At 27.7% G+C, this 27,149-nt stretch overlaps 3 protein-coding genes across 3 annotated transcripts; 1 reads left to right on the top strand and 2 right to left on the bottom strand.

Moving 5' to 3' along the window:
* Positions 1 to 3,785: 3,785 nt before the first annotated feature.
* LOC124925261 lies at positions 3,786 to 4,448 on the top strand. The gene has a single exon (XM_047465231.1). It carries the CDS (start codon positions 3,786 to 3,788, stop codon positions 4,446 to 4,448), a length of 663 nt encoding a protein of 220 aa, XP_047321187.1.
* Positions 4,449 to 12,280: 7,832 nt separating this feature from the next.
* LOC124925260 lies at positions 12,281 to 13,823 on the bottom strand. Its single transcript, XM_047465230.1, has 4 exons — positions 13,670 to 13,823; positions 13,335 to 13,582; positions 12,709 to 12,860; positions 12,281 to 12,614 (listed from the first exon to the last, which is right to left on the bottom strand). The coding sequence occupies exons 1-4, from the start codon at positions 13,821 to 13,823 to the stop codon at positions 12,281 to 12,283; spliced, it is 888 nt and encodes a 295-aa protein (XP_047321186.1).
* Positions 13,824 to 21,812: 7,989 nt separating this feature from the next.
* LOC124925821 (UDP-N-acetylglucosamine--dolichyl-phosphate N-acetylglucosaminephosphotransferase-like) lies at positions 21,813 to 24,414 on the bottom strand. Its single transcript, XM_047465932.1, has 10 exons — positions 23,919 to 24,414; positions 23,759 to 23,846; positions 23,403 to 23,494; positions 23,201 to 23,319; positions 22,819 to 23,062; positions 22,642 to 22,728; positions 22,499 to 22,559; positions 22,359 to 22,399; positions 22,160 to 22,280; positions 21,813 to 22,065 (listed from the first exon to the last, which is right to left on the bottom strand). The coding sequence occupies exons 1-10, from the start codon at positions 24,281 to 24,283 to the stop codon at positions 22,006 to 22,008; spliced, it is 1,278 nt and encodes a 425-aa protein (XP_047321888.1). The 5' UTR covers positions 24,284 to 24,414; the 3' UTR covers positions 21,813 to 22,005.
* Positions 24,415 to 27,149: the final 2,735 nt, after the last annotated feature.

Raw genomic sequence — 27,149 nt, 5'->3', positions numbered from 1 at the left:
AACATTGTATCGATTCTATGTTTATCTCACAGAAACTAGTAGCATAAGAATTGAAGATTAATTAGGTATCAAATCTCATGAAGCCATACTAAGAAATGTTGCATATTTCAGGTGCAATGAGGAAAGGACACATGACATGAGATCGAATTAGACTTACAATTGAGTCTGCAGTTAAATTGAATTAATACTGAAATATGATAGATAGCCAATGTTTAGTTGGGTTCAATTGATCAAACATCATATATATAAGAAGGCTAGAAAATTACTAGTCAACAAAACTCTAGCTAATGATCCAATGATTTCTTCATTATTGCCTAACCTTGAATCTTCATACTCTATTAATCGTGCTTGCTGGGATTTAGGTTTTAGAATATGAATCTAGATTAACTTATAATTATGATTTTCATCTTCCTATAAGACTTCTAATTGAAAATTTAACACGTGATTTTTGTTCTCTTAGAACTATTTTGTCAAGACCAACTAACATTTGGGTTGAACTAGTTATACCAATTTTAATTATTTTATCTAATTTAACTAGTACATGTCCCAAGCTAATAAGTTTTCTCCCCCTTAATATGTATAAATTATTATTTTTATTTGTAAATTAATGGAGTCATAATAAAATTAGATATATATTTTTTTTTATTTGGTCTCATTATTCCTTCAAGTATTTAATAATTGTAAACCGGGAATTTTAAGTTTTTTCTACAATTGGACTGATAAATTAGAAAATAAATATTTTAATTAAATTAAAAAATAAATAAATATCTATATATGTTCCCGTTCCATAATCATATACCCTATTAAAATTCTATATTGTGCCGTATATTCAGCTATATAATCAATTCTAATATTTAGTTATTATGTATAGGATATACATAATAATAAAATAATTAAGAAATTTTATTAATACATATATAATATGAACATAATATTATTATAAATTATATTAATATTTATATTATATTAATGTAATATTACACTGTTAGTTTTCTAAGCCTAATGTAGTAATTATAAATTAATTTAACAAGTATGTTTTTTTTAAAATAAACTAAATTTAAAATTTATAAATTAGTCTACCAAAAAGTTAAATCAATTCGACTTGTTTGGTTATTTAATTAAAATAGATAAAAAGAAGAAAACTTGGATTATATAAATTATTAACCTTATTTAACCCTAAATTCAAGTGGATTTCGTAAATCAGATAATTCTTCATTTGTTTTGACAAGGAGACGTCAACTCCTAATTTTATTCTTATAATAAATTTAAATTCAGTTATATTAAATATTAATTCAAGAACAGATATAATGTATTAAATATTTGGTCAATTTAATAATTATTTAGATATAAGACCTTACATATTCAAAATAATTTTAATTAATTTCAAAATAACTAATTAAATAAAAAATACTAATATAATAACAATCAAACGATTTTTTATTAATCTTTTTTTATAAAAATTAAACTGATATATCACATCAATTTCTTGTTAATATAATATTACTTAATATATTTTGAGTTATAATCAAATATTGATTCAATTTTTGAATAATCCTTATATATACCCTCAAATAAATTGTTTTTATATAAAAAAAATTATAGCCAACTAATCATTTTTATTTAGTGCGTTAAATTAATGCATTTTAACTAAAATAAATTTATAATATTTGATTTTTTTTAACTAAGTACTTTTAAGTAAGTTAATTTTTTAACCGAGTTATTTAGTGCAGTAATTTTTTGAGCATTGTACCAATTGGACTTACCTCATATTTAGTTGAGCCCAAAGATCAAAGACCTATTAATAATAAGAATTTTGGATTTTAAACTATTAATAACCAAAATTAATAGTTACAACTAATCCAAATGTTGTAAAGTTTAAACAAATTTAAAAAAAAAAAAAAAAATTGATTTATTAACCTATATACCTTCAAAATTTTAATATGTCTCAATTAAATGATTTTGCTCCATTTATATTTAAAATTCCTAAAAGATATATCTTGAGACACAAAACAAACATACATATTTTATTTCACCTCTTCTTCTCATTAGAGGTTTTTGCCGCCACATAACTGTTCAAGACGGTATAAAAAACAATATTCAACATGATTTTTCAACAACACTGTACTTGAATATTTCTAGTTATATACTTTAATAGTTTATAATTTTTATTATTTATTTTTGTGACAACATATTTATTATTTTAAGTAGACTATATCACAATTCACAAACACTATCCTCTAAAAAAAATTATTTATTATTTGATATCTATTTCCAGTTAATTTATTTTGAGTCTTAGAAAAATATATATAAATTTCTTCTCAGGGTATATTTTTATTTTGTAAAAAGTAGATTTCATTCTTACAATATTTTGAGATTATATTAAATTAATTAAAACATTATTTTTTTGTTCCAATTTATTCACATAAAATCAATAGTTGATTTAAAAACAAATAATTAAAATATCATCTTCGTAAATTTCAAATCAAAGTTATTAATATTTAAGAGAACAATATTTATTGTTAAATTAGAAAAAAAAGGTAATGAAGATTAAAAAATAAAAAACTATTAATTTTGTGTCTAAATAATAGTAATAAAAAATGTTATATTATCTAGATTATAGATAGCACTCTTGTAAATATATAAATTAAAAAACAATTAAAAAGGTCAAAGAGAGAGAAATTTATTTCTATTAGGAAAAAGAAACGCCTTAATCCAATTTCAGCTATATTATAAATAATAAATTCTCACATTTTAAAATAATTTTAAAATACATATATTTATTTTTTTGACAACATATTTATTATTTTATGTAGACTATATCACAATTCACGTACTTCTCTAAAAAAAAATATTAATTTCTTATTTGATATCTATTTCCAGTTAGTTTTTTTTAGTCTTAAATATATATATATAAATTTCTTCTCATGGTATATTTTTATTTTGTAAAAAAAATAGATTTCATTCTTAAAATATTTTGAGATTATAATAAATTAATTAAAACACTATTTTTTGTTCCAATTTATTCACATAAAATCAATAGTTGATTTTTAAAAAAGGTTAAAATGTCATCTTCATAAAGTAATAAAATTAGAAAAAAGGTTATTGTTAAATTAGAAAAAAGTTAATGAAGATTAAAAAAGAAATACTATTAATTTTGTGTCTAAATAATAGTAATAAAATATGTTATATTATCTAATTTATAGAAAACAATCTTGTAAATATATAGAATCTATTTGAATAAATAAATAAAACAATTAAGAAGGTCAAAGTAGAGAAATATATTTCTAATAGGAAAAAGAAACGCCTTAATCCAATTTGATCGGCTCGTATTATAAATAATAAATTATCACATTTTAAACTAATTCAAAGTAACTAATCCTCCTTTCTCTAATTCTCTTTCTCTCTCATTTCAAACTAAAATTTCTCCATTTATTTATTCTTCTCTTCATCAATAATAATCTAACTTCTTTTTATCGATCATTGTTTGTTCGCGGGTTTAAATTTTGAGTTTTTCAAAATTTATACTATGAATAATTGGACTAGGGGCAGAAATACTTACAAAATTCCAAGAATTGGATCATCCCATTACAGAAAGCCTCACACCGGTTAGTTAAACTTTTGATTTTCTTTAATATAAGTTGTAAAAAAAAATGAGATGAGTCCATGGGATTTGATATTGTATATATTTTTTATTTGTTTCAGGTAATAATAATAATAATAATAAATATGTTTGGAAGCCAACTATTCCGTCGTGGGAGAAGAAGTTCTGCAAGGAAATTGGTAATATGTCGTGGCGAAGGTTCTTAGAAGCCGAAAGGTATATTCATATCTTCCCAAACGTGATTAATTGGAGAGATTCTGCAGTCGAAGAATCATTCCACAATGCCAAGAAACGCTTTTGGACAAACACAAATGGGTTGCCTTGCGAAATAATATCACTTCCTGATCCGGACATGTATAATGATGTAATCGACTGGAACAACAACGATGATGTTGATCCCGAACTCATTTTGGATTTAGACCGTGAATTTGTGGTGCCAGATGATCAAGAAGGTGGTGTAATTATTGGTCTACATGATCTTTATGCTGGTTACTCCATTGGTTGGGGTGATTTGGACGACGACATTCCAGACGCAGAAATTGACGTTGTTGAGCCCTTACCTCCAACCGGATGGGGCCAGTGTTCGAACGAGCCCATACACGCGACTGGGTGGGGCGAGGGTTTCGACGATCCCGTGACCGTGACTGGGTGGGGCGACGATTTCAACGTGCCCGTACCTGCAACTGGGTGGAGCGACGGTTTTAACGAGCCCTTACCCGCAGTTGGGTGGGGCGATTCGTACAAACACATAGTCCCAACTGGGTGGGGCGACGATAATAACTATGAATTGAAAAAATATTGTGTTCCGAACAACAATAGGCACTCAAAATACAACCTCGAGGTTTAATGGTAACAACCGGAGTTGGAGTGGTAGAAACGGGAAGAATAAGATTTTCGGGTTCAATCGTCGCCCTGGATAAATGTAATGCCGTGAATTCGTGAAAACAGATTAGTAGTTGGAGTTCTAGTTATGATTTTCATTGTTTTTATTTTACTTTTATTTTGATAGTTTGTTTAATTAGGATGTGTGATTATATGATTTTAAAGCATCAACTTACTTCTTTTTCTTAGTATTTACTAATTATGCGTATGTATTGTTGTGTTGAGAATTATACGTGAAATTAATTGATATTTGAATCTAATTATCGATGGATACATAAAAACTTAAAATAGTTAAAAATAATATATTTATTTTAAATAATTTACTAAATAAATATTTATATATTTATATATCAATTATTGTCATTTCGACACATGTCATATTAATATAGGAGAAAATGCTTAAAATGTATTTTGAAAATTATCTAATTTCTTTCATATATTATTTTTTTATTCATTTAAAAATAGTTTTAATTATTATAATATTTTAAATGAATATAAAATCATTAAAACACTATTATTTTTTAAAACTGTACAATCACTTCTTAATTTAAAAATATATTAAAAAAATATACATGTTACTATACAAATCAAATATAAACTGAAATATATATTATACTAATTTTTTTTATATATATACATTTAATATTTTAACAATTTTGTTTTATAATAATACAATATTTTGAAATTCTAATTTTATTTAAATTTTTTATATAATTCTATTTACAATATATTTATTTAGAAAAAAATACTAAAAATTTATTAAATAAATAAAGCTAAAAAATATATATATATATATATATAATCTATTTATAATAGTTAAAATTAAAGATAATTTAGAATAAATATTTTTAAACAGTAATTTTATTTTGAAATTTATAATAAAATAAAAAATTCCAATATATATATATATATATATTAAAATATATATATATATATATATATATATATATATATATATATTAAAATATTTCATAAATAAATACGTGTTTTAATTAAGATTAAATATTTTGAAATAACTATTTTATTTTGAATTTTTAAATAAATTAATAATTTTAATTTATATATAACTATTTATAATACAATGTTATTTCCAATATTTTTTTATCAAAATAAAATTATATATTTTAATAATGTATTATAAAAAATATTATATATAAATTAAATTTATTATTTTTAAAAATATATTTAATCGAATAATTTTTTTATTTAAAAATATATAGGCGTTAAATTCGTATGTATATATATATATATATAATCCTATATATATTATCTTTTAATAGTTTTATTAGGATTAGGAATAAGAAAACAATCCTATATAATATCTTTTATATTTGATTTAAAAATAATATATAAATCAAATATAAATTAAAATATATATTTTAATAATTTTTTTTATAATATATATTTAATATTTTAACAACTTTGAGTATACTAAAAATATTAAAGACTCAAAGTAGATTGAAGCGTTTTGAGTTTAAACAAATTCACGGTGGTGTAGGTGTCATTATCTCTTTTATTCAAAAAAAAATTGTATTAACAATTTTGTTTTACATTAATATACTATTATTTTAAATTTTAATTATAATTTTAATTTTATATAATTTTATTTATAATATATTTATTTAAAAAAATAATAATAAATAATTTATTAAATAAATAAATAAATATAATTTATTAATAATAGTTAAAATTAAAGATAATTTAGAATAAATATTTTTAAATATTAATTTAATTTTGAAATTTTAAATAAAATAAAAAATTCTAATATATATATATATATATATATATATATATATATATAATACAATTTATTTAGAATAAGTTTTAAAATATTTCTTAAATAAATGTGTTTTAATTAAGATTAAATATTTTGAAATAACTATTTTATTTTAAATTTTTAACTAAAATTAATGATTTTAATTTATATATAACTATGTATAATACATTGTTATTTGTAATATTTTTTTTTATTAAACTAAAATTATATATATAATGTATTATAAAAAATATTATATATAAATTAAATTGTTTATTTTTAAAAATAAATTATAATCTCAAAATATTTATTTAATAATTATTGCAAATAAAATTATATATGTTAATTAAATTTTTTATTTTTTATTTTTATTAAAAAAATCAAAATATTTAAAAATATTATATTAAAAATATAAATATATATATATATATATATTTGAAATTTTGAACTTGTAATTTGGAATAATATTCTTTGAAAATAGATAATGTTGATTAATTTTTAAAGTGTATGGATTGTCTGGTTGAGAGTTGTGGTTAATTTGGATATATATATGAGAGTAAATGTATATTTGGATCGTATTTTGGGTTGATCTGTCACAATTTTAAAACGGTTAAAATAAAATTAAAAATGTTATATTTCGAACTTGCAACCTAACAAAAACAAGTTAACTCTTTAACTAAATAGACTAATAAAACTTTATATTTTAAATTCAACACAAAATTAGATGAACGTGCATGGAACATTTTAATAATATAAGTTCAACTTTTTAATCTATATATATAATTATGCTTAATTTTTAAAGTGTCTGGATTGTTGGGTCGAGAGTTGTGGTTAATTTAGATATATATGTGAGAGTAAATGGATATTTGGGTCGGATTGTGGGTTGACCCGCCCATAAATTTAAAACGGTTAAAAATAAAATTAAAAATACTATGCATGTTTCAAACTTGTAACATAACAAAAACAAGTAAAACCGTTTAACCAATTAGGCTAATAACACTTTATATTTTAAATTCAACACAAAATTAGATGAATACGGGACATTTTAACCATATAAGTTCAATTTTTTAACTAATTAATATATATATATATATATATATATATATATATATATAATGATGCTTAATTTTTAAAAAGTGTCTGGATTGTTGGGTCGAGAGTTGTGATAAATTTGGATATATATGTGAGAGTAAATGGATATTTGAGTCGGATTGTGGATTGACCTGCCCATAAACTTAAAACGGTTAAAAATAAAATTAAAAATGTTATAAAAGTATGTTTTGAATTTGCAACCTAACAAAACAAGTAGAAACCATTAACCAACTAAGTTAATAACATTTTATATTTAATATTCAACACCAAATTAAATTAACGTGAGACATTTTAACAATATAAGTTCAACTTTTTAACTAACTAATCTATATATATAATGATGCTTAATTTTTAAAGTGTCCGGATTGTCGGGTCGAGAGCTGTAGTTAATTTGGATATATATGTGAGAGTAAATGAATATTTGAGTCGGATTGTGGGTTCACCCGCCCATAAACTTAAAACGGTTAAAAATAAAATTAAAAATGTTATATGAATGTTTCGAACTTGCAACCTAACAAAACAAGTACAATCTTTAATCAAGTGTGATTGTGATGTGGTTTGCCGAGGGATAATAATCCGGTGTAAATAGATACTTGGGTTAGATTGTGGGTAGACCCGCCCATAAACTTAAAACGGTCAAAAATAAAATTAAAAATTCTATATGTATGTTTTGAACTTACAACCTAACAAAACAAGTACAACATTTAACCAAGTGTGTGATTGAGATGTGGTTTACCGAGGGATAATAGACCAATATCAATTGAAAATGGTTAAAAAAATATGAATCAAATATTTGATTGATCAAAGTTAAAGTGTAAGGTCACGAGATGATAGATTCATTCAGAAAAAATATGTGATGAGATATGTTAGTAGATAAGTTGTTTTACCAAAGTGAATAAAATGTGAAATTAGAGCGTTCTATTTTTAATAATTAATATCATAAACTAAGTCTAACTTTTTATTATTATTATGGAAATGATATATTTTAATTTAGTAATTTATTTAGTTCTTTTTTTTCTTAAATGAATAAATTTGATATATATTTGATTAAGTTTATATATATAAATAGAAGTCCACTATAACATAAATAAATTTAATATTTTTATCCAATTGACATTTTTTCATGACAAAAAATTGATTGTTCTATGCCTATTTATCCATAGTTTACCATCCAATGTATGTAAAAGTAATATTCTATATTCTATACGAGTTCAACAATTCAAAATCCAAGTTTTTAAAATGTGATACTTAAAACTTATATAGATGTTTCAACCCAAAGGGACTATTCTGGTTGTCGGCAAGAATTCTCAAGAGACGTTAACAACTAGGGTTTGGTTCCAAGAATGATTTTTTTTTATATATAAATTTGAATTCTGAACAAACAAAAAAAATCTCAATTTTTTTTTCTTGAATCATTATATTACAATATTTTATGATTAAATAAACACTCAATTATATATATATATATATATATATATATATATATATATATATATATATATATATAAATATAAAGTAATTGAGCTGCCTTAAACCGAGGCTTGCTGGATTACGGCTCCATTAATATAGGTTGTCAGGTAATTAACATCTAGTTAACATTATCATTAGTTAAAACTAAGTGTAGATTTATAAATTAAACAGAAAAGAGAAAATCCTTACAAATTTATTTTGAAAATTATATAATTTCTTTCTCGTATCATGTTTTTATATTCTTTTTAAAATAGATTTTATTATTAAAATATTTTGAAATGAAAATGAAATCATTAAAAGACTTTTATTGTTTTAAATTGCACAATCACTTTTTAATTTAAAAAAATATTATAAAACAATATAAATATTACTATACAAACCACAATATAAACTGAAATATATATTATAATAATTTTTTTATAATATATATATATATATATGATATTTTATAAAAAAAAAATTATAATAATAAAATAATTTGAAATTATAATTTTATTTTGAATTTTTTTATGAGATTAATAATTTTAATTTATAAATATATATATATATATATATATATATAATCAATTTATAATTATTAAAATCAATAATAATTTTGAATAACTTATCTTTAAATAATTTTTTTAATAAAATTAAAAATTCTAATTTATATATAATTCTATTTATAATATATTTTATTTAGAAAAACTAATAAATAATTGATTAAATAAATATTTTTAATATATATATATATATATATATATATATATATATGGATAATTGTTAAAATTAATGAAACTCTGTAATATATATTTCATATAATATATTTTATTTAGAATAACTTCTAAAGTATTTCTTAAATAAATACGCGGTTTAATATTTTATAAAAAAAAAATTATAATAATAAAATAATTTGAAATTATAATTTTATTTTGAATTTTTTTATGAGATTAATAATTTTAATTTATAAATATATATATATATATATATATATAATCAATTTATAATTATTAAAATCAATAATAATTTTGAATAACTTATCTTTAAATAATTTTTTTAATAAAATTAAAAATTCTAATTTATATATAATTCTATTTATAATATATTTTATTTAGAAAAACTAATAAATAATTGATTAAATAAATAAATATATATATATATATATATATATATGGATAATTGTTAAAATTAATGAAACTCTGTAATATATATTTCATATAATATATTTTATTTAGAATAACTTCTAAAATATTTCTTAAATAAATACGCGGTTTAATTAAGAATAAAATATTTTGAAATAACTATTTTTATTATTTTTCTAAATATATAATTAATAATTTTAATATAAATATACAATAAATTATTAGTTAAAAAATATTTTAATAATTATTGTAAATAAAATTATATGTTAATTAATTTTTGTTATTATTAAAAAATTAAAATGTTTAAAATATTAAATTTGAAATTTAAAACTATATATATATATTCTTTCTTTGTTAAACCCTTGTAACATATCGTATCTTCAGAAATCACAATCTAACTAATTTTATTTTTATAATAAATTTAAATTCAGTTGTATTAAATATAAATTCAAGAACATATATAAGTATTAAATATTTGGTCAATTTAATAATTATTTAGATATAAGACCTGATATATTCAAAATAATTTTAAGTAATTTCAAAATAATTAATATAATAACAATCAAACGATTTTTTATTAATTTTTTTTTATAAAAATTAAACTGATATATCACATCAATTTCTTGTTAATATATTTTGAGTTATAATTAAATTGATTCAATTTTTGAATAATCCTTATATATACCCCAAATAAATAGTCCAAAAATGATCTAGTGCGTTAAATAATTGCATTTTAACGGAAATAAATTTATAGTATTTGATTTTTTTTGACCAAGTATTTTTAACTAAGTTATTTTTTTAACAGAATTATTTAGTGCAGTATATTTTTTTTTTTGTATTGTACCGGTTGGCCTCATATTTAGTTGAGCCAAAAGATCAAGGGGAAATTTGATGGAATAACCCTCATAAGAGGGGAATTTCCACTTTTAACAGGTGATTAATAAGTTTTTCATTTTTGACCTTTTGTCAAGGCAAAAGGTCAGTTTTACCCTTTACTAAAAAAAAAAAAAAAAAATTGATTTTCATTCTCCCCCGTCTTCCTTTCCCTCGAACCCAGTTCTCCTTTCACTCCCCCGTCTTCCTTTCCCAGTTCTCCTTTCACTCCCTCTCTCTCGTTTCCAACTTCGACGACGTCCTCTCCCTCGAACCCTCCCTCGAACCCCGACGAGCTCCGACGACAAACAAGAGCCCCCGACGAGAATCTCAACTCAAATACGTCGAATGTGAGTTTATCTTCCCCGTTTCTATCCTAGTTCTCCGTTTTATATCCATGCATGCTATAATGGAGGAATGGTTTAGGGTATTGTTTAGGTTTAGGTATGTGTTTAGGTTTAGGTAGTGTTTATTGTTTAGGTTTATTGTTTAGGTTTAGTTTTTGGTTTAAAATGCTTCTGTCGAAGGCTGTTGCAGGGTTTTGGGTTTATTGTCGATGGCGACGATGCATTTTCGCAGGCGACAGTGCATCTGTCGCAGACGACAGTGCATCGGCCGCAGACGACAGATGCATCTGTCGTCTGCGACAGATGCACTGTCGTCTGCGACAGATGCACTGTCGTCTGCGAAAAATGTCATATTTCCTTTAAATTAGTGGTATTTACTTTCATTATTTTGACTTATTGATTTTTTGCAGATGGCACCAACCAAATGCAAAAACAAAACTGTAATTGAGAACTTTCCTGGACGTGTTTCATGGAAATCTACTTGCACCTGCTTGTTAAAGACCAAGGACAAGTTTAATCACTTTGGTCTTATGGAAAGGGCTATGAAGAGTCAAGTTTAATTATTCTGACTTGAATGTAAACCTTATGTATTTATTTTTGAATGTAAACCTTATGTATTTATTTTTGATTGTAATGTAGTTTGCTATTTTGAATTCAAATATAATATAGTATATATATATATATATAATTAAGCACAAAACATAAATGAAATGCATTTGTCGCATGCGACGGTGCATCTGTCGCAGGCGACGGTGCATCTGTCGCAGGCGGGAAATGCATCTGGCGCATGCACCAGATGCATTTCCCGCCTGCGACAGATGCACCGTCGCATGCGATAAATGCATCCCTGCTACTTCTATTTGTCCTGCGACAGATGCATTCCTGCATTCCTGAAATCAATCCTGCTATTTCTCTTTGACAACACAACAGATGACAACACTTAAACAGATGAAATATGAAGATGATCAAAACCCTACCCAAAAAACAGTTTGATCAACACCCTACCCCAAAAACAGATGATCAAAACCCTACCCCAAAAACAGATGATCAAAACCCTACCCCAAAAACAGTTTGATCAAAACCCTAAAACAGTTTTATGTACATACAAAAACGGTTTGATCAAAACCCTAAAACAGTTTCATGCCAAAGATTGGGCACTTGATTGTGAAGGTTGTGTAGATTGGGCACTTGATTGTGAAGGTCTTGCAGTAGATGGTGCAGGCATCACTGCTGAGCATGTTGCTCTGTTATGACCTAGACCGCCACATGAGCCGCACCGTCTCCGTTCTTTACGAACCTCACCTTGTGATGATCTACGTTTTGTTGTTGGTCGTCCTTTCTTAATCTTCACGGGGGGTTTTAGGCAGACTCGTTTCTTGATATGTTCGGGAATGTCCCAAGCTTCATTATGTTGAAAAACTAGATAACATGTCTCCGCATAAACCATGCACCACGATTCAGTTGAGTAAAACCTGCAAAATTATACAGTGATAACATAAATTCAACATAACATATATTCAACACAACATAAATTGAACATAACTTATGGAACAAAAATTCTCTAACCTTGCGCACAACTCATATGGAACCGATTTCCGGAAACGGGCAGCAGCTAGGGCATGCGTACAAGGAAGACCGGATACATCAAATACCCTACAAGTACATATTCGACCCTTGAAGTCAACTTGAAAATCAAATTCACCGTCATGCACATGGAACTGAAATCGATTAAGTGGATAAACACTGTAGAATCTAGCATTTTCACCTTCCTCACGTAATAACTTTTCATAATATGGAGATAAATGTTCGTTGTGGTTGGATGATTTTTCTCTTCTATGATAAAACCAATCTTGTATTGTGAATCTTAAATAGTCAGCTAATGTTGTTATGGGATATTTCCTAGCTTCTCTGCACTGACTATTAAAACTCTCAGCGTAATTACTTGTCATTTGATTGTATCGCGAACCGGGGAAAAAAGCACGACTCCATCTCTCCACTCCAATTTGTTCCAAATATTGAGCAATCCTAGGGTCTTTAGTTCTGATCTTGTCAAAATGCTTCTGAAACGTGGTCTCGGTGTATGCACGAGAAGCCAAATCAAACTCAACATGACAGTTATCAGTTTTAAATTTGGCCATTATATTCATTTTGATGTGGTATGTGCATGCCCCGTGATGTGCTTCTGGAAAAACCGCGGACAAGGCGTTGGCAATACTTGGGTGTCTATCGGATATGAAGACGAGATCCGGGACTGATCCAATTGCCAACCTTAGTTGTTGCATGAAATATGTCCAAGAGTTATTATTCTCTGAATCAACGACACCAAAAGCAATGAGATATAGTTGCTCGTTCGCATCCAATGCTATCGCAACCAGTAGTTGACCTCCAACTTTATGCTTAAGGAAGCTGGCATCGATGCACAATACAGGACGACAACATCCTATGAAACCCCTAATTGAAACCCCTAAAGACATGAACATATACCTGAAGTGTCCTTCCTCATCCGTCTGGATGTCAGTTATGGTACCTGGGTTCTTCTTCTGTAACATGAACAGGTAGGATGGCAATTCACCATAGGAATCCTCCACAGTTCCTCGCACCGCCATTAAGGCCTTTTCCCTTGACCTCCAAGCCTTATTATATGTCAAAGTTAACCCATAACTTGTATGCATGTCTTCCATTATTTTTTTAGGCATGTGGTCATGGTGATGGTCCATGTATTTACGTTTGATACACTCCGCAATTACCCATGATGGTGCTTGCCTCACATTGTCTTGTCTCGTCAAAATTGAGCATGTGTGTTCTTTTACAAATTTTCTGATCTCAAACATCTCCGAGAATTTTCCTTTCATAGCACGCAATTTCCACTTGCAGTTCTCAGCCATGCATTTTACAAACCAAAGATTTTTTGTTGACTTCACCACTTTAAGGACAAAGTGATTAGACATCGCATGTCTATGCAACCTCAATTGTATTTCTTTTTTGTTATCAAAGAACGTACCCACTTCCAATGAATTTTCAATTAATGGAGCAGGAGTTTCGATCTCGAGTGGTTCATATGAGAAGTAGTGCTTGGTTCCCTCAGTATGGCTGAATGTATTCCTAACATGGGAAGTGCTTGGTTGACTTGGGAAGACATTTTCCGGCTCAAAAACATTTTGCTCCTCACATACATCTCTCTGCTCAAAAACATCTTGCTGCTCAAATATATCTCGCTGCTCAAACACATCCTGCTGCTCAAACACATGCTCAGATACATCTTGTTGCCTTAGGAATACATCTTGTTGACTTGGTAATACATCTTGCTGCTCAAACACATCCTGCTGCTCAGATACATCTTGTTGTCTTGGGAATACATCTTGTTGACTTGGGAATACATCTTGCTGCTCAAACACATCTCGATGCCTTGGTAAGATATCTTGCTGCTCAAATATGTCATTTTCTGGTCTTTCACTTTGTTGAGTTGAAGGTATTGACTTCTCTACTAAGGAGACACATAGCGGGGCGCGATGATTGGGCAGTGAAGACGGGAGTTCTTGTAAATAGAACGCCACATTCCAATGATTGTTGCAGGAGGAGAATTGATCATTAGCATATTATACTTTACCTTGAACACTAAGTCATATCTTAGTTTGTCCACACCAATAGAATTATAGACAATTGAAGCTAACTCTTCATATGTAGCATTTCGGGGTACATTCACACCACGACACGAACTTGAGACAAAAGAACTAACCCCACAATCATCAGTTTTCCAGTCTCCATCAAAGAGTAGAAAAACACCAACATTCATGTGATCTGCAATTGAAAAAAATTCAAAGAAGTCAGTGACAGTGACCAGTCAGTGTTAATTGCAAGGAGGAAAATGCAAGGAGGAAAATGCAAGGAGGAAAATGCATCTGTCGCAGGCGACAGTGCATCTGTCGCAGGCGGGAAATGCATCTGTCGCAGACGACAGTGCATCTGTCGCAGGCGGGAAATGCATCTGTCGCATGCGACAGATGACTGTCGCCTGCGACAGATGCATTTCCCGCCTGCAACAGATGCACTGTCGTTTGCGACAGATGCACTGTCGTCTGCGACAGATGCACTGTCGCCTTCGTCACCTTCGTCGGATGTATATTTCACTGTAAAACATATCAGCCAAGCTCTAAAACCATTATTCCATGACCTAACCTACATCCTAGACTCTAAACGACAAAACCCTAAATCGACGAACGTCTAACCTGAATGTTGAAGACGTTCCAGTTTTGTTGATGATGAAGGAAGGAACCGTTGATGATGAAGGAAGCTTGATGATGAAGGAAGCTTGATGATGAAGAACCTTGATGAAGGAAGCGTTGATGATGATGAAGGAAGGACGGGGAAAGGACGGTTGGTGGAGAGGAGGGAAATGGAGAAGAAAGTGACATTTCAGTAACTGAAATGCGCACTCACTTACTGAATTTATTTTTTTTATTTTTTTTTTTTAATAAAGGGTAAAACTGACCTTTTGCCTTCAAAAATGATAAATTTATTAATCACATGTTAAAAGTGGAAATAACCCTCTTATGAGGGTTATTCCATCAAATTTCCCAAGATGAAGACCCAACTAATAATAAGAATTTTGGATTTTAAACTATTAATAACCAAAATTAATAGTTACAACTAATCCAAATGTTTTGAAGCTTAAACAAATTTAAAAAATAGATTTTTGTTTCAAAATTCTTAGTGGGTTAAAAAATTTTGCTCTATTTATATTTAAAGCTCCTAAAAGTGATATCTTGAGACACAAAACAAACATACAAATTGTATTTCACCTCTTCAAGACTGTATAAAAAACAATATTCAACACACCACACCACACCATCACTTACTATGAATAATTCTAGTTATATACTTTTATAGTTTATAATTTTAATTATTTATTTTTTTGACAACATATTTATTATTTTGAGTAGACTATATCAAAATTCACATACACTATTCTCTAAAAAAAAATAATAAAAATTATTATTTGATATCTATTACCAGTTAGTTTATTTTGAATCTTAGAAAAATATATATAATTTAATTTCTTCTCATGGTATTTTTTTTTATTTTGTAAAAAATAGATTTCATTCTTAAAATATTTTGAGAATATAATAAATTAATTAAAACGCTATTTTTTTGTTCCAATTTATTCACATAAAATCAATAGTTGATTTAAAAAAAATTAAAATATCATCTTCATAAATATCAAATCAAAGTAATTAATATTTATTGTCAAATTAGAAAAAAGGTAATGAGGATTAAAAAAGAAAAAAACTATTAATTTTGTGTCTAAATAATAGTAATCAAATATGTTATATTATCTAATTTATAGAAAACAATCTTGTAAATATATAGGATCTGTTTGAATAAATTAAAAACACAATTAAGAAGGTCAAAGGGAGAGAAATTTATTTCTAATAGGAAAAAGAAACGCCTTAATCCAATTTCAGCTTGTATTATAAATAATATATAAATTCTCATATTTTAAAATAATTCAAAGTAATTTCTAATCCTCCTTTCTCTCTCGTTTCAAACTAAAATTTCTCCATTTAATCTTCTTCTCTTCTTCAATAATAATCTAACTTCTTTTATCATTGTTTGTTCGACGGGTTTAAATTTTGAGTTTTTCAAAATTTATACGATGAATAATTGGAATAGGGGCAGAAATACTTACAAATTTTCAAGAATTGGATCATCCCATTATAGAAAGCCTCACACCGGTTAGTTAAACCCTTGATTTTCTTTAATATAATTTGTAAACAAAAATGAGATGAATCCATGGGATTTGATATTGTATATTTTTTTATTTAATTTGTTGCAGGTAATAATAATAATAAATATGTTTGGAAGCCAACTATTCCGTCGTGGGAGAAGAAGTTCTGCAAGGAAATTGGTAATATGTCGTGGCGAAGGTTCTTAGAAGCCGAAAGGTATATTCATATCTTCCCAAACGTGATTAATTGGAGAGATTCTGCAGTCGAAGAATCATTCCACAATGCCAAGAAACGATTTTGGACAAGCACAAATGGATTGCCTTGCGAAAAAATATCACTTCCTGATCCGGACATGTATAATGATGTAATCGACTGGAACAACAACGATGATGTTGATCCCGAACTCATTTTGGATTTAGACCGTGAATTTGTGGTGCCAGATGATCAAGAAGGTGGTGTAATTATTGGTCTACCTGATCTTTATGTTGGTTACTCCATTGGCTGGGGTGATTTGGACGACCACATTCCAGACGCAGAAAATGATGTTGTTGAGCCCTTACCTCCAACTGGATGGGGCCAGTGTTCGAACGAGCCCATACATGCGACTGGGTGGGGAGAGGGTTTCAACGATCATGTACCCGTGACTGGGTGTGGCGACGGTTTCAACGAGCCCGTACCTGCAACTGGGTGGAGCGACGGTTTTAACGAGCCATTACCCGCAGTTGGGTGGGGTGATTCGTACAAACATATAGTCCCAACTGGGTGGGGCGACGATAATAACTATGAATTCCAAAAATATTGTCTTCCGAACAACAATAGGCACTCAAAATACAAAACCTCGAGGTTTAATGGTAACAACCGGAGTTGGAGCGGTAGAAACGGGAAGAATAAGAATTATGGGTTCAATGGTAGCCCTTACTCGGATAAATGTAATGCCGTGAATTCGTGAAAACGGATTAGTAGTTGGAGTTCTAGTTATGATTTTCATTGTTTTTATTTTGGTAGTTTGTTTAATTAGGATGTGTGATCATGTGATTTTAAAGCATCAACTTACTTCTTTTTTTTCTTCTTATTTACTGATTTCAATTTCAAATTCAAATGAGATATTTTAAATGTTAGTAAAGGAAAAATCTAATATCTAAAATATTTAAAATGTTACGTCAAGTCCCTAAATATGTTTATGTGTTCTTTCTCATGTTGTTTTCAAAACTCATAAAACTTTAAAATTATAAAACTAAATAAATTAAGTACACACCAAGTTGAGTCTCTCAATTGATTCTGTCAAATGCCAAACTCAAAGAATAAAACACATACACGAGGAACTGATAATAGAAAGTTTCAGAACTTGTGGTGCCAAGAATATCAAAACTAGACAAACATCAAAATACTCAATCCATAAGAAACAATATATATGCAGAATGACCAAAATTTGAAAAATGCATAAATGAGTAATCTCGACTAAAGTGGCCGAGAATCCCAGTTACAGCCATGGTCACTACAGCAAAGTATGTATTATAAGTGTCGCCCACAAAAATACTAAGGATTCCTAATAACACAAGTAAAACATTCTCAATTAATGCCATTCAAGAAAAGATAATTAATTTAAAATCATCCATTCTTGTCTTTACTATTTGGATTAGTGGTCGTGAAAGTTCCAAAAATAATTTTATAGAATATATATATATATATATAAATGTTTATTTAAATTTCAATAATTAAGATTATTAAATAATGATAATAAAATAAATATAATAATATTAATTTTCTTACATAAATAAAATATTTAAAAAATAATTAAAACAAAACTTAAAAATAAATAAATTATTGTAAATATAAAACATTAATGAATTAATATTAATTCAATATTTTTTAATCAAATAGGTATTATTTATATTATCAATTCTAAAATCAAATTATGTCATATTAATATTAGAGAAATAATTGAGAGATGAAATTTTAAAGGGAATGATATGGCACAATTAAAAAATTAACAAATTTTATCTCTCTTTTCTCTTAGAATTTAACCATTTTTCAACTATCTCATTCTCATTCTCTCTCCCAAATTCTCTCCCACTATCACACCTATTAAGGAGGGTTATTTAATAAATTTAATAACTCATTTGATTTATTTGTGTTAATTAAATAATTTATAATATTTAATTATATATTAATTAAATTAAATAATTTATTAATAAAAATATTAAAATATCTCTATTTATTTTTTAAAATAAATATTAATAAATTTTAAATCTCTTTACTATTAATTCAACTTTTTATAATCTCATACTAAATAAAATTATTTAATTAAACCAAATAATTATCTTACCTAAGATAGCATAAAAAAAATTACAAGTATAAAACATTCTATCAATAATATTAGTTCAATAATATTATTTTTTTTATATTATAATTCTAAAATTAAATTTGATATTTTATTATAGAAATTCTAAAAAAAAAAATATTTTAATGAAAGAATAATATCACTTCTTCTCAATTCTATCAATTTTAATATACATTCAACTAGTTATATCTATTGAAAATCACATATTACTTTTGAACTATTCAAAATTCAAGTTTTTAAAATGTAATATTTTAAACTTATATAAATTTTTCAACACAAAGGGACTATTACGGTTTTTGCAAGAATTCTTACAAAAAGATGTTAACAACTAGGGATTGGTTCCAAGATTTTTTTTGATTTTTTTTATAGATTTGAAATCTTAACAAAAAAAAAATTAAAAAATTGTATCTTGAATCATTATATTATAATATTTTATGATTAAATAAACATTAAATTTTATTTAAATATATATATTAAGTAATCGAGAAGCCTTTAAACCGAGGCTAGCTTGCTGGATTGCGGGAATGATTTACTAAATAGAGATTTAGATATTTAGGTTGTCCGGTAATTAACATCTATTTAACATTATCATTAGTTAAAACTAAGTTGATTGGCTAATTATAAATTAAACATAAAAGAGAAATCCTTACAAATTTATTTTGAAAATTATATAATTTCTTTCTCATGTTATGTTTATATTCTTTTTAAAATAGATTTTATTATTAAAATATTTTGAAATGAAAATGAAATCATTAAAACACTTTTATTTTTTTAAACTGTACAATCACTTTTAATTAAAATATATATATATATATATATATTATAAAACAATATAAATATTACTATACAAACCAATAAACTGTAATATATATTATAATATTTATTTTATAATATATATATATTTTATATTTTATAAATTTTGTTTTTTAATAATAAAATATTTTGAAATTATAATTTTATTTTGAATTCTTTTATGAGATTAATAATTTTAATTTATATATATATATATAATCAATTTATAATTATTAAAATCAATAACAATTTTGAATAACATATCTTTAAATAATTTTTTTTAATAAAATTAAAAATTCTAATTTATATATAATTCTATTTTATTTAGAAAAACTAATGAATAATTGATTAAATAAATATTTTTAATATATATATATATATATATATTGATAATTGTTAAAATTAATAAAACTTTGGAATATTTATCTCATATAATATATTTTATTTAGAATAACTTCTAAAATATTTCTTAAATAAATACGCGTTTTAATTAAGAATAAAATATTTTGAAATAATTATTTTATTTTATTTTTATATATATATAATTAATAATTTTAATATATATACTTAAAATGTTTAAAATATTAAATTTGAAATTTAAAACTATATATATTCTTTCTTTTCTTTGTTAAACCCTTGTATCATATCATAACTTCAGAAATCACAATCTAACTATCTGGTTCTTGTTTTTCTTATTCTCCCTCCCACTTGCAAGATTTTCTGAAAGGAATTGTATCCATGAGATCGTCTAAAAAGCCAACGCTTGGTTTGTTGTTTATTTCTTGTTTTTTATATTTGAAAGAGACGATTCCATATAGGTATTGAACAATTGTTAATTTGTTTCAGGTAATAATAAATATACCGCTAATCTATCGTGGGAGAAGAGGTTCTGCAAAGAAATCGGTAATATATCATGGTCAGAATTTTTAGAAGCCAAAAGGTATATTCATATATACCCAAACGTCATGAATTGGAATGATTCTGCAGTCGAAGAAACATTCAACAATGCCAAGAAACGCTTTTCGGCCGATATCAATGGATTGCCTTGCGATATACCACTGCCCGATCCTGACATCCACAATGATGTAATCGACTGGAATAACGATGATGTTGATCGCGAAATCATCTTGGATTTGGACCGTGAGTTTGTGGCACCAGATGTTGAAGGTGGAGTAATCATTGGTCTACCTGATCCTTATGCCGGTTACTCCATTGGCTGGGGTGATTTGGATGACATTCCAAACGCAGAAAACAACGACTTTGTCGAGCCCATACATGCGACTGGGTGGGGAGAGGGTTTAAACGATCTCGTACCCGCGACTGGGTGGGACGACGGTTCGAACGAACCTATAGCCGTGACTGGATGGGGCGAGTCGTACAAACACATTGTCCCAACTGGGTGGGGAGACGATAATAATTATGTAACTACTGGAGACAACGGTTCTTACAAACACATAACTACATCGTGGAACAATGACAGTAGTTATGTATCCAAAAATAACAAAGGTTTTCCTAATGTATTCCAAAAATATTATGTTCCACACAACAACAACAACAGGGACTCGAGATGCAACCGGAATTGGAGTGGCAGAAACATGAAGAATAAGAATTTTGAGCTCATTCGTCTCCCTTAATGTCGTGAATTCGTGAAAACTCATTAGTGGTTAGAGTTCCAGTTAAGATTTTCATTATTGTTTAGAATGTGTGATGTTAGTATGAGTAATACGATTTACTTTGTGTGATATGATTCTAGAGCTTAACCTTTTTCTTTTTTCCTTATTTTTGCTGATTTCAAATCCATATATATGAGATGTTAGAAAAGCAAAAGTAGTATGATAAAATATATATATAATGTCAAAATAGTAATTTACAAATCTGGTACTCCATGGGAAAGAAGGCTTAAAGAAATTCATCACTTAAACTAACATTATCTCCCTCCACAAAACATTGTATCGATTCTATGTTTTTATCTATCCGAACCATAACCATAGCCTTACTTATAACTTACTTGTACCATCCAGTGATAAACCACCTCAGTATAAAACATAAGCAGCAGCAGATAGCCTGTGGGCAGCAGTTGAAACATTCATAAACCGAGCTAATTAACATGTCAAATTTAAAACCAATATAAATATTTCAAATGTGTCTGGGTGGGTACCTGAAAAGCTAGTAAAACAACACAAAGTGACTGCTCTGATTTTCGGCCAAGAACTCTCAAGGAGACGTTAACAACTGTCCCATCTTTTGTCCCAGTCAACAGCCCTGTCTGAGGATCGAACCTGAAAACGTATAAAAGTTTGTCCATCAAATGCATCAACAGAAAATGCCAGCTCTAAGAATAAAAGGATAAAACTTACTTAGGTAGTCGATGACGTGGACAAGGAATATAACCCGACAGCTACCATAAATTAAAAAACAAGGTTGGTTTCAGAAACATGTGGTATAATCTGATAAATTGAGAGGGAGGAGATAGACAGAGGTTTATTATTACACAAACCTGAGGAACTGATAATAGAAAGTTCAGAACTTGTGGTGCGAAGAATATCAAAAGAGTTTCACTACACAAACATCAAAATACTCAATCCATAAGCAACAATATGCAGAATGACCAAAATTTGAAAATGCAGAACTGAGTCTTGCCTAAAGTGACCGAGAATCCCAGCTACAGCCATTGTCATTCCAGCAAAGTATGTATAAGTGTCACCCACAAAAACTGACGAAGGATACCTAATAAAACAAGTAAACCATTTTCAAATAAAACTACATTTTACAAAAAAAAAAAAGGCTCATCTTTACAGAAAAAAGAAAGATCAATACCAGTTGAAAGAAAGTAAAGCCAAGGAAGTTGCTAGTAATGGCTGAACAAGGTAGATAGAAAACAGATGTGCTTGTTTGTACTCAGAATCAGAAGAGAATCCAATTTGCATAACATTGTGTATCAATATAGCAGATGCAATAACAACCGTTTGCCCAACTTCAAGGCCATTTATGCCAGCATGGATATTGATAGAGTTGGTGCAAAATATTGCCAACAGCCACATATATAACTTGTATATACACCCTGCACATAAGCCATTGAACATTTTGACTATCTAAACACAAATATCAGTTCCAATACAACAGATTAAGCTTTACAATCAGACGAACAAGCACTGTATGACATGAAATTAGAATTAGAAAAGGAGAAAAATGACCAAACCTAGATCCAGAATCTCATGTCCAACGTAGGGAACAATGGGCTTGGGTATAAGAATAGTTGTATGTCCAGCATAAGCCATTAAAAGAGGAAGAGCAGCTATTGATGGCAACAAGAGTTTCCTGTCCACAGCAATCAAGCACGGAGTTAGGACTTGTTTCTTCAACAATCCGGATTTATTTTTCGTAAATTAAAATATACTCACACTCTCCAAGGAATATCTAGAACATCATCTACAAATCCAAGCAATGTCATGAAGCAGATGGATGCCAGAGCTGCATTGTACTCAACAAGCCACTGCATGATTACATAACTTACAGCTTAAAAATCAACTAAAGATCTTTCATTAACAACAAACACAATACTCTTCAATGTATAAGATAATAGAATAGCTGAGTCAATTCAATCTCAGAACTAGACTGAATATGTAACAATATGCAGATTATTATGGAAGAACAGCAACTAGTAGCATAAGAATTGAAGATTAGGTATCAAATCGCATGAAGCCATACTAAAAATGTTGCATATTTCAGGTGCAATATGAGATCGAATTAGACTTACAATTGAGTCAGCAGTTAAATTGAAATACTGAAAAATGATAGTGACGACTAAGAAAACAATTCCAACGACAATGCCTAAGGATTCAGGCCTGCAACAAACGAAAGTAGAAGAGATCAGCTGATGAAACTTGTAAAGAACATTAGAAGATGAACTCACTCACACTTTAATTGAGCCTTGGGGCGTTCCTTTTTTGTTGATATCAAAACCAAACAGATTCCGTCTCAAGACGTAACGAGATGCGACGGGAATCATAAGCAAGGTTAAAACGAATCCGCCAGAGCTGAGGATTGCATTGATGAGAATAGATCGCTTGAGGTCGTGATCGATATTGTAATGATAGAAAATCAAGAAGAAGTAAGGAACGAAGAAGATGAGAGAGAAGGTTAAGATTTTGACAGCTTTGGTTGGCGCAATTGGAGGATCGGAAGAGATCGCCGTGGTTTCGGAAGTTCGATTCTGATCTTGTGCAGGCGAAGACTTCGTCGCTGTAGTAGCGTCAGAGATGGCTCTCTTGCGAACCGGCATGGTATCTCCCCCTTCCCTGACCGGGCGGCTGCGTACTTTCTCGATTTGGAGAAGAAGGAAAAGTCGATGATGAATTCGCTTTCAGAATATCTGCTGGGATGGGATTGCCAATAAGAACAGTCTAATTAATTGTTCTGAAATTTATCATTTCTAAAGCCTCTTTCTATTTTTATTTTCAAAGGAGGTTTTTTTAGTTAAAGTGATGGAAAACTCATGTGATTTAGTGTTAATTTTTAAATAAAAATGAAATTAAAACTATATATAAAGTATAAACTATCAACAAAATCATATTCAATAATTGATTTTATTCTAGGATGTCACAACTCTACAATTACAGTTTCTCATGCTTTTAGTGAGAATTATTTTAACCTTGTTTTAAGTTTGATAAAATTAAGATTATCTATAGAACAAAATTTGATCACTATATTGTTTTTTCAGTTCCTTCTCCGAATTTACTTATAATAAAAACTGAAAATTAATCTTTTTAACAACTTTTTTAAATTTGTAACATGTCTCGAAACATACCTAGTTATAATTCCTAAAATGGATCGTGAAGAAGTGAGTCAATTTAAGCCAATCTAACTAGATAAGAAAGGTCAATTAGTTTGTGAAGAACAAATAATTTTTGTGAAAAGTCCACACAATAGATATTTGAATGTGTAATTAAAATTCATATGTTCAAAAGCTACAATATAGAGTGAAATGGCCTTTAAGTAAATGGGATTTGATTGAACAATTCATTCAACTTATTATGACCGGTATATCTTTTGTCATTTATAAACGGAAGACCAATTTCAAAAGTTTGTCTTCATTGAGAACTTAGACAAGGCGACTCACTTTCTTCGTATTTATTCGATATTATGTCTAACTGTTTGAGTTACTTTATTGAAAATGCATGAACTAACAATCTCCCTAAGGGAATTAAGTTTTTAAGAACTTGCTCTAACTTCGTTCGTTGATGTTTGTTGACATATTACAGTTTTGATGGGTAACAGTAACACTATATCTTATTTACTCCATCGTTACTCTATGGTTTCATGTCAAATTGTCAAATTGAAAAAATCTGCAATATTCCAATATTCCAGCAATACTCTCAATCAATCAATTGATTGGCAAATTAAGATTTAACATTGAGTATTCCGACATTAAAGGTAAGTATATCGGTCTTTCTATTCACTAGAGCTCATCGAAAAATGATATTTTAAAATTATTATTTGACATAATAAAATCCAAATTGACTGGTCGGAAACAAATTATTTTGGATCAATATAAAAAAAAGTTTTATCAAATTAGCTGTGCAAAGTATTATGGCTTTCTATATGTTAGTTTTAACCTTACTAATTTATTGCATACAAAAATCCATACATTGATATCCAAATTCTTGTAGAAATCAAATGTGAATTCTAAATGTATTCATTGTGTCAAATAGGATAATTTGACATTAAGAAAATCATAGGGGTTTGGGTTTATGTGACCTCAATATCTGGGAACTCATTTTTCAAACAGGTTTCTTTTTAATAACCCAAATGATTTGTGATATGATGTTCAAAACTACTAATTTTTGGAGTATAAAGTGGCTTCCAATTAAAAAGGGTAATTCTTTATCTTTTATGGAATCAAAATGTGTAATCCCTTCATTAGACCCTCCAACATCAAGATTAGTGAAGTAATCAACATTGATGGTAAGTGGAATCTCTTTAAACGTAATCATATTCTTGGTCACTTAATTATTTAATAATAAAGTAATTAAAATCTTGTTAGTCAATTTTGTGAAGGAGTCTAATTAGTTTGGAATGGTACTAGTAATGTTTTATTTTGTGAATTCTAGTTATGCTAATATAAATTAATCAACTCTTAAGAACAATGTTAATCTTCCCTCCTTATCAACACATATTAATCCTAGGCTCTGAAAGTTAATCTCGAGACTCAATGTCGTCTCTAAAGTTAATAATTTTATTTTGAAATGTTGTTTGAAAATGCTAATGCTATAACTGAAAAATTGTGTAGAATTATTGATTCTTTATTTGTAAGTGTTGTAAAATGCTAATGAAATTGTTGAAGACGTCATTCTAATATATTATTTTAACAATGAGATATGGTATTTTATAGAAATTTCTTTTATCTTGACTGATTTAAATGTTTTTAGATTCAACAAATGGTTCCTAGACATCATTTAAGCTATCACCTAACTCCTCGAGGACTTTTTCAAGTTCGGCATTTCTATTTGGTTATTTTGTTGTTTCATCTTATTGTCTTCACATTATAACTTTTGGGTTTACCTAACTTGTTGGTTGCTTTGTTAGAATCTATAGTCTAGATCTATAATCCTTAAATCTATATTCTTAATTCTCTATGTCAATAAATCAAGATAAACTGTAATTGCGGAAACGTACCTGGATCTTTAATGAAGAACGGTTCATTAAGCCGTTCTTCGTTATTCTCTTCTTCTTGTTCTTGGATCTGGACCTAAATCTAAATGTGGATCTTCTCGTTCTGGATCTGGACCTGGATCGGAATGTTTGATGTGGGTGGGGTTTAAGTCTTCCAACCCTATATCGATAGCCTTCTTGAGAGTTCTTGAGAGATGAACTCAATCCTTATTGTTCGATGAGAGAAACAAATAGGCTGGTTATTTATATGGGTTGGGGACCTAGCCTAATATACTCATTTATTATTCGGTCCATCAACGACGCCCTAATATACTCATTTATTATTCGGCCCATCAACGAAATAATGAATGGTATTTCTGCTTCTACACAAATATGTCCCCATATTTATTATAGATGTCCAAATAAGCCCATAACCTTTATACTTTAATAGATCACTTTATTTGGGCTTTAATCTTTATTATGATAACAACTAATAT

Source organism: Impatiens glandulifera, chromosome 2, assembly GCF_907164915.1.
Source record: "Impatiens glandulifera chromosome 2, dImpGla2.1, whole genome shotgun sequence".
Classification (NCBI taxonomy): Eukaryota; Viridiplantae; Streptophyta; class Magnoliopsida; order Ericales; family Balsaminaceae; genus Impatiens; species Impatiens glandulifera.
The sequence above is the reverse complement of the archived record's forward strand: the minus strand, read 5'-3'. Positions and strand labels throughout refer to the sequence as shown.

Coding starts and splice junctions, on each gene's coding strand:
- LOC124925261 (XM_047465231.1), top strand. CDS start 3,786: ATGTCGTGGCGAAGGTTCTTAGAAGCCGAAAGGTATATTCATATCTTC.
- LOC124925260 (XM_047465230.1), bottom strand. CDS start 13,823: ATGGAAGACATGCATACAAGTTATGGGTTAACTTTGACATATAATAAG. Junction 13,583..13,669: donor GTTACAGAAGAAGAACCCAG/GTACCATAACTG, acceptor GGGGTTTCATAG/GATGTTGTCGTCCTGTATTG. Junction 12,615..12,708: donor CCATATGAGTTGTGCGCAAG/GTTAGAGAATTT, acceptor ATAATTTTGCAG/GTTTTACTCAACTGAATCGT.
- LOC124925821 (XM_047465932.1), bottom strand. CDS start 24,283: ATGCCGGTTCGCAAGAGAGCCATCTCTGACGCTACTACAGCGACGAAG. Junction 23,063..23,200: donor ACATGAGATTCTGGATCTAG/GTTTGGTCATTT, acceptor GCTTATGTGCAG/GGTGTATATACAAGTTATAT. Junction 22,281..22,358: donor CCACGTCATCGACTACCTAA/GTAAGTTTTATC, acceptor ATACGTTTTCAG/GTTCGATCCTCAGACAGGGC.